Source organism: Bos indicus, chromosome 5 (genome assembly GCF_029378745.1).
Source record: "Bos indicus isolate NIAB-ARS_2022 breed Sahiwal x Tharparkar chromosome 5, NIAB-ARS_B.indTharparkar_mat_pri_1.0, whole genome shotgun sequence".
Classification (NCBI taxonomy): domain Eukaryota; kingdom Metazoa; phylum Chordata; class Mammalia; order Artiodactyla; family Bovidae; genus Bos; species Bos indicus.
In genome coordinates this window covers 95,405,328-95,422,370 of record NC_091764.1, presented here as the reverse complement: position 1 = coordinate 95,422,370, position 17,043 = coordinate 95,405,328, and the positions used below count along the sequence as shown (strand labels likewise).

Sequence of the window (17,043 nt, the reverse complement as noted above, 5' to 3'; positions counted from 1 at the left end):
GCTGGAAGAAGTACAAGCTGGAATCAAGATTGCTGGGAGAAATATCAATAACCTCAGATATGCAGATGATACCACCTTTATGGCAGAAAGTGAAGAGGAACTAAAAAGCCTCTTGATGAAAGGGAAAAAGTGAAAAAGTTGGCTTAAAGCTCAACATTCAGAAAACTAAGATCACGGCATCTGGTCCCATCACTTCATGGAAATAGATGGGGAAACAGTGGAAACAGTGTCAGACTTTATTTTTTTGGGCTCCAAAATCACTGCAGATGGTGACTGCAGCCATGAAATTAAAAGATACTTACTCCTTGGAAGGAAAGTTATGACCAACCTAGATAGCATATTCAAAAGCAGAGATATTACTTTGCCAACATAGGTCCGTCTCGTCAAGGCTATGGTTTTTCCAGTAGTCATGTATGGATGTGAGAGTTGGACTATGAAGAAAGCTGAGCACCAAAGAATTGATGCTTTTGAACTGTGGTGTTGGAGAAGACTCTTGAGAGTCCCTTGGACTGCAAGGAGATCCAACCAGTCCATTCTAAAGATCAGCCCTGGGTGTTCTTTGGAAGGACTGATGTTGAAGCTGAAACTCCAATACTTTGTCCACCTCATGCGAAGAGTTGACTCATTGGAAAAGACTGATGCTGGGAGGGATTGGGGGCAGGAGGAGAAGGGGGCGACAGAGGATGAGATGGCTAGATGGCATCACCGACTCGATGGATGTGAGTTTGAGTGAATTCTGGGAGTTGGTGATGGACAGGGAGGCCTGGCATGCTGCCATTCGTGGGGTCGCAAAGAGTTGGACACGACTGAGCTGAACTGAACTGATTCCATTGCTCTCTCTGTCTGTCCTGCTAGTAGTGCATGCTCAGTTGATAAGTTGTGTCTGACTCTTTGCAACTCCATGGACTGTAGCCCACCAGGCTCCTCTGTCCATGGGATTTTCCAGGCTAGAATACTGGAGTAGGTTGCCATCTCCTTCTCCAGGGGACCTTCTCAACCTAGGAATCAAACCTGCATCTCCTGCATTGGCAGGTGGATTCTTTACCACTGAGCCACCTGGGAAGCCCTAGTAGTACCACACTGTAAAGATTACCGTAGCTTTATAATAAGTTTTGAAAATGTGAAGCGTGAGTCTTTCACTGTCTCTCCCTGCCGCACCCCCCTCCCCCATATTGGCTATTTGGAATTTCTTGCATTTCCATATGAGTTTTAGAATCAGCTTGTCAGTTTCTGCAAAGAAGATAGTTGAGATTTTGATAGGGCTTTGCCTTGAATCAGTCAATCAGTTTTGAGAGTAGTGACGTCTTAATATTAAGACTTCTGACTCAAGAGTATAAGGTGTCCTTCTGTTTATTTAGATCTTTAGTTTCTTCAACACTTTGTAATTTTTTAGAGTATTGGTTTTGTACTTTTTGTTAAATTTACTTTTTATGCTATTGTAAATGGAACTATTTTCTTAATTTCATTCTGAAATTGTTTTTACAAGTATTTTTTATTATATTTTTCAATATATTGATTTTATATCTTGCAACCTTCTAGACTTATTTACTGGTTCTAATAAAATTTTTGATGGATTTCTTAGGATTTTCTGTACATAGGATTTTATCATCTGCAAATTGAGATAGTTTCAGTTTTTTCTTTTCAAGGTACATGACCTTTATTTCATTTTCTTGCCTAATTGTCCTGGCTAGAACCTCTAGTCAGTGCCTAAGAGCAGACATTTTGTCTTGTTTCTGATCTTAGGGTGAAAGCTTTCTGTCTTTGACAATTAAGTATGTTAGCTATGGGTTTTTCCTAGATGCTCTTTATCAGATTGAGGAAATTCCCTGTGGTTTGTTGAGCTAGTTCTATTGTTACTTGCTTGGATGACTTAATGAAAAGTTACTTTTAAAAAGATACTTGGATGTTTAAGAGCTTCTTTGTAATAATGTTGGCGCTAATATGTGAACCAGTCTGTAGGCTGATGAAATTGAGGCTGTAACAGTCAGAACTCATTCACTGTGTGAATAGGCCTTAGCAATTATATTAAATGACTTTTCCATTTTCAAAGAGAGAAGAAAATAGTGGCAAATACAGTATAGTTTATTGCTTATTGTTTTGAACTCTGGAAGACCCCCATGGTTGCAAAATTTAAAGGATGAAATGCATAAGAAGTGTATATATGCAAAGAAAGCAATTTCATGCTGAATCAAGTGTCTTTTTACTTTACTAAGTTAATTATTATCCATGTAATGAATGATAGTAGCCTGGCTATTGATGTATTATTTCAGATGTAAAGTTGAACTTGTATAACTTGTCACTTAAATGGGAAAAAATATGCCTTGGTATAGGGTCTGACATATAAATACCCCTTGATAAGTGTCAGTTTCTTTATCCCTTTAAGGTGGGTTGTTTCATTAATAAAATGGGGACTTTATAATATAGAAAAAAAGTATAAGACATACCTGGGAATAATAAACATCAGATTCAAGATTATGCTTATCTTTGAGTTAAGGAATTGGGATGGGGAAGGAGTAGCATGCTATCTGATAGTGTTATACAGGAGGCTTTGTTTTTAATTTCTTATCTGGATGATGGGTTCACATGTGTTCATTATGTTAGAGTTTATATCTTGCTGCATGTTCTCTGTATTTAATAATGAAAAATTAATTATAAAAGAACATCAATATAGCTAGAGTTTAGTAAAATAATTCAAAATTTAAGCTAGAATCAAACTTAGCAAGCATCTAGTCTAACCTCCTTGGTTTTACTGGTGAGTGACATGAAATCAGGAGAGTTTGGGTGATTTATCCTGTGACAACTATTATGCTAATGTTGGAACACAGAGTAGATTTGGTTTTGTTAGTTTAGAAATCTTTGTTTTGCCAAACTTTTATAATAATGTATTTTTGAGTTGTGGTGGATTATATGTGCATGCATGCTCAGTTGTGTCTGACTCTTTGCAACCCCATATACTGTAGCCTCCCAGGCTGCTCTGTCTATGGAATTTTCCAGGCAAGAATACTGGAGTAGATTGCCATTTCCTACTCCAATGGGTAAATTATATAGTTCACTGTTGTTATTGTTTTGGTAAGATTACCTATCCCTGCGTTTTGCCATGTGACGTGAAATGTTTCCCCATGAGAGCTTTTTTCTCTCTACCCTCTTAACTTGGGTTTAGCCAATGGGCTGTGAGTGCAAGTGGCGTATACTGTGTCTAAGAAAAAGCTTTAAAATCCATTGTATATTGTATGGTTCTGTCATTGTGGGCTTTTTTTTCTCGGTCATTATGGGCTTTTCTCTATGCCACAAGACCTGGAATTGTGGGGGCTGGGGAAGCATTTGCTGCTTCTTCAGCTGATGACCTAGAATGAAGAAGATTGTTAGTTATTAGCCAGTCATTTTTTTTTTCCTTACTGCTTTATTACCTAGTGAAAGCTGACTGACACAGAAAGTAAGCTGTCTGTCCTTTCTCCTTAGATTGAGTCGATAAGAAAAGTGAGATCTATTTCCTATCATTTGAAGGATTCACATCTTTCATGTTGCCCTCCTAAATCATTCTGGGTATTTTAATTCATCCAAGTAAAGTATGAAAAATTTTGGAAAAGTGGTTCTTAAATTCTTGAGGAAATAAAATACATAGCTGTCTGTAACTTTACTCATTGCTGCCCAGGTGCTGGTGGAGTTTGATGAGTTGGATAAGCTAGTGGGCCCTGATGGATAACTGGCTAATTTTCTGAGGGGATGTAATTTAATAAGTGTGTTCTATAATTGAGTTTGTTGGATCAGGTCAATTAATTTGACTTTGCGTATGTAACAGAATGATCCCCGAAATACACTGGAAGAAGTTATTTTAAGGTATCTTGCATTTGCATTTTTTCATATAGAATATTCTAGTATTCTTCAAAATATATCAGTGAATGCAACAAATTAGACTGTAGTGATTGTTCTGGTTTGCTGTGCTTATTAATCAATATTGATTTGCTCTTGTTTTGTCCAAGGGATTGTTGGTAGAGCAAACTTCTGTTTCCTTTGTTGCTGATTAGTTTTAAACATTTAGTTAAGGGATATCCCATTATATGTTTTGATATCTCAGCTGATATCATGAGGTTGCTGAGAGGCAGAAGGGGTTATTTGTTGCATCAAATATTATGAGCACGTGAAACCATACCAAACTCATGAGTTAAATTATTAGATAAGGAATGGATTTCCACCAGTTAATGTTTCCTTTTTTTTTTTTTTAGTGCAGTAGTGTTTTTTTGCAATTGAGGGAAGAACCATAGCATAGTAGAATTGAAGAATTGTGAACTGTAAGGGATTCTGGATTCTCAAGTAAATATTGCCAATGCTTTGTGAGTGACTTCAAGAGAAGTTTGGAAACAAGATGAAAATCCTTGTGGAAGTTTTAATAGGAGTAGTGATTATGTTTTACTACAGTTTTAGAAAAATAGCTATTGACAAAGTTGACAAGATATCTAGTATTTAAGATAAAAATTTAGAAACTATATTAAATCTGCACAGATAAATATCAAGAGGATGAATCATTTCACTCGCAGTTTCACCAGTCTTCACTAATGAACAGTAAACAGTATGCAGATTAGCAGAGTGATTATTCTTTATGATTTTATTTCCAGGACTATTGCAGAATTCTCAAGTAAAATTTAGAAGTGCAGAATAATATCACACGGTTCTCAATTGAGAATGGAATTCTTAGCACAGTAACTGAGTTGCGTTTCTATAGAGGCTAGGAATCCTCAGCATAAAGTGATTATTTAAGAGTAAGCCATCATTAGTCAAGCCTACTGACTAATGTTTGTTTAATCCATTTAACATAAACTCAAATCTGAAAAATTATTTTCAGCATCCCATTATTCAGAATAATGTTACAGTACTATCAGTTAAAAGCATGAATTTAATTGGAGTGCTTGTGTCAAAGATAGAAATGTCAAGTCCACTTAAATGGCTTTGCTTAGCATTTTGCAAGTTTTTGCTAAAATTTTATTTTTAAATATATTTCATCACATATCCATACTTTGAATTAATATAGTGTTTGTGTATGTGTCTGTGCGCTTTGACCCAACAGTTTTGGTACTTCCTGTTGCCTTGTTAGTTAAAGCAGTTCTTGGAAAGCAGTAGTATAGATCCTTGTTTATTTAATCAGGAAAACCCTGCTATGGACCTGTTATTGAAATAAGAATCTGGGGGTATGTTACAAATATGTGTCAATTTCATAGTTCACCTTGAATTTTACACCGTTTGGATTCTTGGTAGAGCACTTGCCCTCATCTGCTTCCCTTGTTGCCGGGCAAGGTTTGTGATGCTGACGTCTGATTGGTGTAGGCAGCTATGGCTTTAAGCCAATCAAACAGTGAATTTCAGTTCTCTCACGAGACTGAAGCATTCAAGCAGCTGCTGATTTATTTTTCCTATGGTGAGATTATATAAACTAAGAGTATGGCTGCAGCAAGCTCCCTCTTGGGTATGTTTGAAAAATTACAAGGTTCCTCTGTAATTGAAAGAGAAAAAAATGAAGTTTATTTTAAAAATTTACTACTAAAAATCTCATAGGTAGTGAATTTGAGAAAAAATATTCTGATAACAGATTTCCTATTTTTATTTTATAATTTTATTTTTAAAGGACTAGAATGATATCATGTAGAAAAAATTTCCCTTCAATTTACATGAATATTTATTATGTAGTATATATATTTGCTTATTTCTTCAAAAAGGGAGAGCTCATAACCTTTTTGTAACGTGCTGCCAAAGGCAGTTAAGGTGCAAAGAATATAGTAATTGTACTTAAAACACTTAATACAGGTTATTAAGAATCACATTTTAATTTCATTAAATGAATCAAACTAAGTCAGTTCAGTGCAGTAGACAGCAAAACACTTTATAATGCTATCCATAGTTAACCTTTGGGTCCAGAATACAATTAACTTTTGGAATTGGAAATCTATAACGATAAGGATAGATGGGTATGAAAATAATCTTGTTAGTTATTTGGATTTAAGATTTTGCTGGATTTTTAGTATAAATGTTTTATATACGTTAAAGACTATGGAATTTTAAAAAGAAATTTACAGTTGAATCTCGCAGATTCTAACCCATTGTGTAGAGATGTATGTTCTTGTTATGTATTGTCCATATTTGACTCATTCCCCAGGTAGGGCATGGATTTATATTTCTGGAAATATTCTTTAAATGAAGATAAATAAGATTTACACCTTTTATTCTATTTTATTTATGTGGTATATTTTGTGTACGTTATAGGTTTAGAATTTTATGCAATCATGTTCTAGGTTACTTTTATCAGACAAAGAACCTCACTGAAGTGTTGTGAATCCAGGTTTTAACTATGTTTTTCTGACCTTATTGTCTGTCTCCTGTTGCTGGGCAGGAATCAGAATGCTGGCTGCTGATTGGCTGAGTTTGTGAGCAGCTCTTGAACAGCCACTTAAATTCTTGAGCTTTTTGAGCAGGCAGATTGTAGGCTAAGACATTACAGCTTTTGGTAATACTTCTCTTTGTTGTTTCATAGCTATAATCTCTTTGCTAGGAAGAAGAGTGTGAAAGGAATGGGTGGAGAGGGATGAAGCAGAGAAGAAAATAATGGTTTCACTTAAAGAAGAGGCTTATTGGGCTTTCCTTAAAAATAATTTACCCAAAATTTGAAAAAAAAAAAACAAAAAAACCCCAAGCCATAGAGACTTATTTGCAGGTAACATACCCTTCTTGGTTATTTAAATATAAATTCCTTTAGTAAAGGTGAAATTCTTGTTAATGCTGTAGAAAAAGATTTTTTTTTTTAAAGTGGTGATATTTCCCCACAGTTCTTGAATCTAAACATTAAAGTAAGGACTTAAAACATGTTTTTCTTATTATCTTCCTTATGAAAAATGTTTTCAGGAGAAAGTAGTTCATTACATTTTACATATTTGCTTCTAGATATGGCAGACACTTTCTGCTGTAAAATATAAGTGCTTTTCCTATGAAAATAAATTGCAGTCCTGTGAGAGTTTCATGACTGTAGTGTTGCCACCTAAAAAAGTAGTATTTCTTTTGTAGTATAGTTTTGTGAATGATATGTCAGTTCCAGATGACGATATTTAAAATGATCTTTAGAAATGTTTTGTTCCAGTCATATAGTAATGGAGACTTGTTTGCAGGTAACACACCCTTCTCTGCTGTGTCTTTCTTAAATATACATTATTTATGCAAAATAGATTTAAAAAAACTTACTGCTGATTGGTTTGCATAGATATGGCTGAACTAGTTTGAACTGGTTGTTCATGCTTCTTCCTTCTTGCTTTGTTATTTATTATATTTACTTAGAACCCTAAAAAGATCCTGTAAATGGCTGTAGTGTGCGCCCTTGTGGGTATAGATGGTAGTTATTCTGTAATTCTTTGTATAGGCTTTTATTTTACTGTATTGATGGCAATTTTGTTGATAAAACCAGCTTGCTTTGATAACATTTATTTTTATTAAATGTTACTTGGTGGCAGTTAACATTGAACATGATGTGTACATGGTAGACTTTCTAATTCATATACAAACTACCAAAAATATTTAAGAGAAACTTGTTTCAGATTCTGTATGCCTAAAAACATCCTGAATGTACATAGACAATTACAATAACATTTGTTGAGTGCTAACTGCCTTCCAAACACTTAATGTATAGAATCTCATAATCATTAGTGCAACCTCTGTGTCAGGTACTGATATTCCCTTTTTAAGGTGGCTGATATTAAACATTGAAATGCTAGGTAACTTGCCCTGTGTCACACAGTAAGTACATAAGAGTTAGAACTAAAGCACATGTTTCTGTTGGCAGAATTCATGTTCTTACTGGAATTACTAAAAATTATGAAAATATGCTTTTTTAAAAAGAGGAATGTTTGTTTTTAATGCATCTGGCAACAGTGACCAGTTATGTATATAATGGCTGAGAAATGTGGCTTTTACAATGTCAAAATCCAGAAGAACTGCAGTTCAGTATTTGAAAATATTTAAAGGGTAACCACACTCCTAGTACTATAAATTTAATCATTTTTATGTTTGGAGTCAGCAAGGAAAATGTCTACAAAACTTGCATTGTATCTTCTTTGCAGAACATTTTTCAGTAAGTGAGTTTAAAATGGATTGTAGGTGGGGAAAATTTTGAAGTTTAAATTGTAGCTGCATTTAATAATCCTTAAAAATAGTGCTATGATAATTTTGCTTTGACGTTTCTTCTCATTTTAAGGTAGTTTTTATAAATAGTTTTACTCAGCTATATAACTTAAAAACCTAGGAAGACTAAGAAATATAAGTAGTTGGCCTACGGTAATAGTATGAATGCAGATTTTGTACTGCAATCTAGAAGTGCTGTGACAAAATGGTTGATTCTCAAGCTTTACTGGCCTCCAGCAAATAGGCTGGGCCATAGTTTTGTGCCTTTCAGCTAGAGGAATGATGGAATATCAGGAACATACATGTAATTGAAAAGTTGGGTTTATTATTTGTTGCAGTGAGAGAGAATGCTCACCTTGGGGGAAACTGAGGTGTATCAGTAGGAGGATATTAGAAAAAAACCTGGTAAAGGGTTTACTTATAGTATAGGTTGGGTTTTGCTGGAAGGGTTTGAGGCAGGAGAGCCTTACTCTGGATTAGGTACTATCAGAAAGTGATGGACGGGAGGAGCAATTCTGTGCTCAGTAACTATCTCAGTAACTATTACCTATAAGAAAGACAAACTACAGTGAAGGTAAAACCACAAGTGATTAAAAAAAAAAGTGTAACCATCACTTGTTTAGTCAAAGGGGAAGATATTTAGTAATTTATGTGTTGCTGGGTTGCACAGTGACCTTGCCTAATTTAAATGCTGAGGTTGTTAAGTCCAACATGGCTTAGCTATAAGCATCAGATCAATTTATAATAACACTGAGCTTTGAACCTTAAATTCCTAGATTTCAGAGCTGCTTTTTTCCCTTCTCCAAGCAAGTATATCCTAGCATCATTCATACTGGTAATGGTGATACTAAGTGAATATCCATTTAAAAGCAATATTCATGATTCCTGTATATCTTAGTCCTTAAAAGGATGTTTGTTTTATTCCACTGTAGAGTGGCAACATTGTCTTTTTCTAGGACCAAATGTGAACTGGCCAGATGTTAACACACACAGAAACATTGATAGAGAATATCCTTATCTTAGTTCTGATCTATTTTACCATTTAGTATGATATTTGCAATTTTCTTTTATAGATAACCTGTATTAGATTTTAGTTGTTTACTTCTATTAGATTTCTGAGAGCTTAATTATGACTCAGTTTTGAATTTTGTAGAATGAATATTCTGTGTTGAGATAATCTGTTGTTTATTTTTACCTTCTGTTTATATGGTAAATCACATTGCTTGAAAAAGAAAAATTTTTTTTCTTAAATAACAGAAATGTATTGTCTTACATTTCTGGCAGTTAGAAGTCTGAAATTAAGGTGCTGAGGGGGCCATGCCCTTACTGATGAAGCTAAGGAAGGATCTGTTCCATATTTCTCTCCTAGCTATGGCTTGTGACTAACTCCAGTTACCACACAGCGTTCTCACATGTATGTGTCTGTGTCCAGATTTTTCCCTTTTAATAAGTGCACTCATCATATGGAATTAGGACCCACCCTAATGACCTTATTTTAACTTTATTATCTCTGCAAAGACCCCTATTCAAATAAGGTTACAATTTGAGAAATTATGTCTTAGGGTGTTAATTTATTTTTTTCAAGTGGACATCTTCGTTAGGCCTAAAATCTGCAATGCTTAGTGACTTATAAATCTACACTGCCTCATTTTTTTATTAATGAAATTGACTTTATGTATATGTATTTTAAAGAGCCTATTCACATAGTTGTGTGTTACTACCTTTTAAAGAAATATACTTTTAAATAACTCACAGATGAAAGAAGAAATCACATTGGAAACTAGAAAATATTTTAATAGAACAGTGAAAAATATGACACATTAAAATGTGAGATGCAGCTAAAGCAGCGCTTAGAGGGAAATTTATAGCTTTACATGAATACATTACAAAAAAGAGGAAAGATTAAATTTAATGCGTAATATTTAGCATGTTGTGGAACTGCCAGACTATTTTCCAAAGCAGCTGTACCATTTTACAATCCTGTTGCCATTGTATGAGAGTTTCAATTTGCTCACATTCTTACCAACACTCATTATTTCTTTTGATAATAGCCATCCTGGTGTGTGTGAGATGTTACCTCATTTTGGTTTTGATTTGTATTTCTCTGATGACTAAATGATGTGAGGCATCTGTTTATATTCATTGCTTATTGTCTTTTTTTGTATCTTTCAGAGAAATGTCTGTTCAAGTTTGTTGCCTATTTTTAAGTTGTTTTTTTTTGTTGTTGTTATTTTTCAATTGCAATAGTATTTTACATTTTCCAGATGTAAATCTCTTATCAGATATATTATTTGCAAATATATGATTTGCAAATACAGTTGACCCTTGAAAAAATGGAGGGACTAGGGGTGCCGAACCCCTGCACAGTTGAAGATCCTCATGTAACTTAATTAGCCCTTTGTACCTGCAGATTCAACCAACAGTGGGTCAGGTAGTAGTATAGTATGTATTTATCAAAAAAAATTCCAAGTTTTAAGAGGACCCCTAAAGTTCAAACCACATTCAAGGGTCAACTGTATTTTCTTCTATTGTGAGTTGTCTTTTCACTTTCTAGGTAATAATCTGTTACATTATGTTAACAGTTATTTAGATATTTCTGGTTACAAATGTAATATTTCTTTATGTTCCTTAATTCTCCTTTCTTTTTTCCCCTACCTCTATACCTCTCCCCCATTCCTCTCTGCTTTCATTCTCTTATTATTCCTATGACAACTACTTTTTTACTTCATGTACTTTTTTAACGCTCTCTCCTCCATACTCTGAATCCATTAGCTTACTGAGAATGAAAACTACTTTCCCCCTAACATTGCCTAGTAATTAATTTCTTATGAACTGTACCTATTATCAGTTTTATGTCATATAAATTCAATAAATATAAAAATTAATACACAGCATTATATGTGTTATGCTTTAAATAAATTAGCATAAATAATTATGCTTTCTATAATTACTTTAAAATTACATAAAGTGGTGCTTGCTTCTAAGATCAATTTGCAATAAGTCTATAATTAGGTGGCTTTGGTTTCAATTGTTAAACTCTTTCTTTTTCTTTCTTTTTTTTAAAGATTCAAAATGGATAGTATAGAAGAACCTCAAAAAAAAGTCTTTAAGGCTCGAAAAACAATGAGAGTGAGTGATCGTCAGCAACTTGAAGCAGTGTACAAGGTCAAGGAAGAACTATTGAAAACTGATGTCAAGCTGTTAAATGGCAACCATGAAAATGGAGATTTGGACCCAACCTCACCTTTGGAAAATATGGACTATCTTAATGACAAGGAAGAGGTGAATGGCATTGAGAATGTTTGTTTTGACCCTGAAAAAAGTAAAGCAGAATGGAAAGAAACACCCTGTACCTTAAATGTTCATGTAAAAAGCAAGCAGGATGATGACTTAAAGTGTGAACCTTTGTCTGCAAATAATATAAGTCCAGATCTAGCCTCTAAATTGACTGCTGAACCATCTTCTGGTGATCCAGCTTCTGATCTGGCTACTGGAGGTCTGGGGTCTGGAGATCCTGTCTCTGGAGACCTGGCCTCTGAAACATTAACCTCTGGTGATCCTGCTTCTGATGACCCTGTCTCTGGTGATCTTGCCTCTGGTGAAACAGTCTCCAGTGAACTGGTCTCCAGTGAGCCAGTTTCTAATGAACTGGTCACCAGTGAACCAGTCCCTGGTGAGTCAGTCTCCAGTGAACCAGTCTCCAGTGATTCAGCATGTGATGATCCGGCCTCTGGTGATCTTGCCTCTGAATCACTGGCCTCTGATGATCCAGGCTCTGGTGATCTGCCTTCTAGTGATCCAGCTTTTGGTGATTCAGCCTCTGGTAATCCAGCCTCTGATGAACCAACTTCTGAGACAGCCTTTGACCCCACCTTTGACCCAAGTTCGGTACCAGCCTGTGAACCAGTTCCTGAAACTGATAGTACAGAGCCCAGTAGCAATAAAGGTGATGATTTTCTTCAACAAAATAGAGACGATGAAAAGTTAGATAAAATTTTCTCATTTGATGAGAAAAATAAAGCTGATGGTAATAGTGATGCTGATGCAGAAGCTCTCGAAACAGATGATACAATTATTTGTTCAGATCTGTCTCCTGAAAAGAAGTTAGAAGAAGATGCAATCACAGAATCTGCTCTTGGAGAGGAGGCTATATCTAGCAGTGTGGAGATTGACCACAGTGAAAAGAATGAAGAAGAAAATTCTGCAGACCTTATGGAAACCATTAGTGAAGATGTTATAAAAGATGACAAAAATGAGAATATCCTAGAAAATACAGATTCTATGGAGACAGATGAAATCATTCCTATTTTGGAAAAGCTTGCACCTGCTGAAGATGAACTCACTTGCTTTTCTAAAGCTTCTCTCCTTCCAATTGATGAGTCAAATCCAGATTTGGAAGAAAAGATGGAAGGTTCTTTTGGTTCACCGTCTAAACAAGAAAGTAGTGAGAGCTTGCCAAAAGAAGCCTTCTTGGTCCTCTCTGATGAAGAGGATATCTCGGGTGAAAAGGATGAGTCTGAAGTTATATCACAAAATGAGACATGTTCTCCAGGTTAGCATATTATTTAAATTTTAAAGATTTTGATTAGCTTTAATAAACAGCTTAGTTAAACATTCTCATAAAGTTTTAAGTTTCTTTTAGTTACAGAGGAAGTTGAGAATGATGATGACTGGAATACTCTCTTCGGAGAAGGCAATGGCACCCCACTCCAGTACTCTTGCTTGGAAAATCCCATGGCCAGAGGAGCCTGGTAGGCTGCAGTCCATGGGGTCGCTAAGAGTCGGACACCACTGAGCGACTTCACTTTCACTTTTCACTTTCATGCATTGGAGAAGGAAATGGCAACCCACTCCAGTGTTCTTGCCTGGAGAATCCCAGGGACGGGGGAGCCTGGTGGGCTGCTGACGTCTATGGGGTCGCACAGAGTTGGACACGACTGAAGCGACTTAGCAGCAGCAGCAGCAGAATACTCTAACTTGACAGGTTCCTAACTTCACAGAATTCAGAATTAACAAAGATGCATTCTGAGAGCAGCATTATGTAAAGTGCTGAGAAGGGAGATAAAAAACGTAGAAAATATTACACTTGCCCGTAAGAAGCTTGTAGACTGGAAATAGAGATAAGATGGACCAATATAACACTGTAATATAACAATTTCCAGTACATAATCAAAATTCTAAAAGTTGTTCTTGCTATCATTTACCAACTGAATAACCTTGAATCTATTATAAAGGCCTACTATTTAATTTATTTTCTTCAAGTGTGACAAATTCCATTTTACAATTTTCCAATTGAAATCTGATTTTTTTTAATATTCTTTGTCCAGGGAATGATACCATCATTGCTGGAATTCAGAAACCTGGAGGCCTAATTATATGTTTGATAAAGACTATCCATTTGCTTCCTAAGCATTCTAGATTCTACCTAATGTTTGATTCATTTTCTAAATGATCTCTTAATAACTTACATCTCTATTATTTGATTATGTTCCTCTCTTTGGTTAGATCCCTATTACTTTTAGGATTATTTCAGACTCCTTATATAAAAACTGTATAAACTTCATGATTTGGTCAATGCTTGTCTTTCCCATCTCTTTTGTTATTGCTAGAGAAAAAGGGAGAATGAGAAAATCCTACTTTGGTTTCATGGTCAAACTCAAGCATCATTCCCATGTGAAACTTTCTCAGTTACTTTCACACTGGCATGAGTACTCTTATGGTTCCTTTGTGTCACATTCTCTTAGCCTTAGAGCCCTGTGAGTGGAGTGACCTTGTAATAAGAAGCATAGCATTTGGTTTTAGTTTGTTTGAAGAAAAAAAAAAAAAAAGACACAGGATTCCCCCACCCCACTCCAATATATCAAACCTACATTTCTTTTGGAAATAGAAACTTTCCCCTTATTAAAGATGACTTCATTTCCAAAGAGCATTCATTCATTTATTAAACCTGTGTATATAGAAAGGCCAGGTTCTTCTTGGCTTGGGGATTTAAAGGTAAAATTTATTACTTGCCCTGAGGATTCTGACAAGAATTAAACCACAGGCCATTAAATACAAGGTTGTGAATACAGTAATAATGTTAAATTGGTAGGCTGGGAGTTTAGAGGAGAGTAACTTTATGAGATACAGATGTATTCAGGGAAGCACTTTCCTTTCACTATCTGTGTAACGTAGAGTTTTAATGAAGATAATCCCTCTTAATGGCAACTGCATCCTACTTGCTCAGGTCAAAGATCTTGGAATGATTCTTTTTTTGTTTGGTTCATGTTCCATATCCAGTCTGTCAGGAAATCCTGTTGTTGCTGCCTGCACAATAGATGTAGAATGTAGTGTCTTCTCGTCATCTTCACTGCTATCACTTCTGCTCTGAGCCCTCATAATCAGGTCAAAATAATACTTGGGTCACAGTTAGTGCTCAGTAAATGTTTGTGGAATTAAGTAAGTAATTTGTAATATAAGAAATATAAGAATATTTTAAGTAATATAAAGAAAAGTGTGTCATGGAGGACCTTGCATATAATGCCAGAACATACTAGCACTGGGGAACCATTGAATGAGTTCAAGGAGAGGAGAATAACATGATCAAATTTACATTTTAGAAAGATAATAAGTAACAGCGTTTAGGGTGAACTTCACTTATTTCTCAGTAAGTATAGAGAGAGTAGTATTAAAAATATCTTTTGGTAGTGAATATAAGAAAGTTAGAGCAAATTGAAGCTTTAATGGGTTTATATGTTTTACCTTTATTCCAGAATCTAGGCTGTTGGAGACTATTCCTCCCACACAGTGCTGTTAAATGCAGCAAGATGAATATTCAGCTACCCCTATTGCATACTTTGAAAATTCAGAGTTGGGTTTATTTTTGGTTACTTACTTTTAGACTTTTATTTGGTTGTATGCTGTTAACAGAGTAAGTTTAGTAATAGATTTAATTTCTTAGCTGGTAACTGAACTTTTATTTTCTGTCCCCGGATCCAAAGGAAATTTTGTTATTGTAGATTAAAGTATAGTTTCTTATCTGTTCTTTGTTCTTTTTATATGGTGGTAGAATCTGTTTCATGTCATATTTGTTGCTGTTCATCTGTCAAGGTATTACTTTCTTCAGATTCCTTATTCTTGACTAATTTTTAGTATTTTCAGAACACAGAATTGTAAATCTGGCTTTTCCCTCTAAGTACTAATGCTTATGGCTGTACTAGTAGGAAAACATAAAACTTTTTATTTCAGACACTTCTTTAGCAAATTTGTTTTAAATGTAGCAGTTATGATATGTATTAGCATCAATAAAAAATAATGAATGATATCAGAAAGCAAATAGAAAAGCTATTTCAGATTTACAAAGATAGAAAAATCTAAAACGATTGCAGCTATTCCTACTGTATAATAACTGATACTCACTAAATGTTTAAAATCATAGTCTGTGTAAAAAGGCTAGGAAAAGAAAGGTTTCTCTGTGGGAACATTGCAGCAACACTAGAGGAGGTGTACACATTAGTTATACCTTTCATGTATTTTCCTACTATACTCTCCTCTAGCTACTGTTCCATCTTTCCTGTCTTCAGTGGCACTCTTCAAGTTACATTAACAAAGCTAGCATAGTTTCATCTCTTCCTATTACTCTCTAACTTAGTTGAATTGTGATTTCCACGTCGCAGAGTTGGACACGACTGAAGTGACTTAGCAGCAGCAGCCTCCTACTTAATTGTTCTCAGAGGAGTGACATTGATGGTCCTGTTGTTAAATCCAGGTGCATCCTTCTTTTAATTTTATTCTCATACTTAAATGATCTCTTAATAACAGTCCCTCTCTCTTGAGATTCTCCTTAGCTTTCAAGCTACTGTATTCTCAAATTTTCCTTCCATTTTTGCCTTTGTCATTCTGTTTCTTATGGAGAAATGAAAGGGAGAGCTCTTCTGACTACTTGGCTTTTTAAAATTCTTTAAACATTGTTATTTCTTAATATTTTTGAGGAGAATAATCTGAGAGTAAATAAGACTTTATACTAAGTTCTGACATAATTTCCTTCCAGATATTATTTCAGATTTTAAAAATATCTGATTGATTTGTTTTTCCCTTTTTACTGAATCCTTAAGATAAATTCAGTTTGGTTCAGATACTCAGTCATGTCCGACTCTTTGTAACCCCATGCACTGCAGCACGCCAGGCTTCCCTGTCTACCACCAACTCCCGGAGCTTACTCAAACTCATGTCCATTGAGTCAGTGATGCCATCCACCATCTCATCTTCAGTTAATTTATTTATAAGATAAATTAAGTGATCATAAATGCTAATCAGGATAATTGCATGGGAATAGAATTTAAGATTTCTAATTTTGCTTTAGGGAAAGTAATAGAATTGCCATGGTTTAGACAATTAAAATTATTAATAATTTGTTTTCACTGTTTACTGTGTTCAGCTAAAATTCTTTATTATCTCAGCCCACTAATATTCAACTGTCTTAACCTATTTGAATTTTCTTTATGGAACCTCGTATTCCTATACATTGGTGTGGAAGTTGCAGATTTTTTTTATCAAGAAGTTGAGGAAGATCAAAGATAAAACCAGTTTTGGAAAGGGAAATGTGAGAGGAAGGTCAGATTCAGATGGCTGTTGTTGCCCATGTTAGATATATATCTGGATTTTAGGGCAGAGGCTTGGACTGTCTAGGAATAATTAGGAGTAGATACATTACCATATGGCTGGAGTAGGAAATGGCAACCCACTCCAGTATTCTTGATTGGAAAATTTCATGGACAGAGGAGCATGGCAGACTACACTTCTTGAGTTCTCAGAGATTTGGACATGACCAAGCATGCACACATAGATAATGTCTATATGACCATATAGACATAAGTGAGTGAGAGGAGGTCCAAGAACTGAGCTCTTTGT

At 35.1% G+C, this 17,043-nt stretch overlaps 1 protein-coding gene across 8 annotated transcripts in view; it reads left to right on the top strand.

Moving 5' to 3' along the window:
* ATF7IP (activating transcription factor 7 interacting protein) overlaps positions 1-17,043 on the top strand; it is a 115,131-nt gene that overhangs the window by 42,081 nt on the left and 56,007 nt on the right. For 7 of the 8 annotated variants that reach the window (XR_011566727.1, XR_011566726.1, XM_070790044.1 and 4 more), the window contains one exon: positions 11,220-12,706. Coding sequence is in view for 6 of the 8 variants with exons in the window: in XM_070790044.1 (XP_070646145.1) it covers positions 11,227-12,706 (1,480 nt within the window). In the remaining 2 variants the exon portion in view is untranslated. Of the gene's footprint in view, positions 1-1,556; positions 5,459-11,219; positions 12,707-17,043 lie in introns of those variants that run through there. The other variant, XM_070790043.1, reaches the window with a different exon arrangement.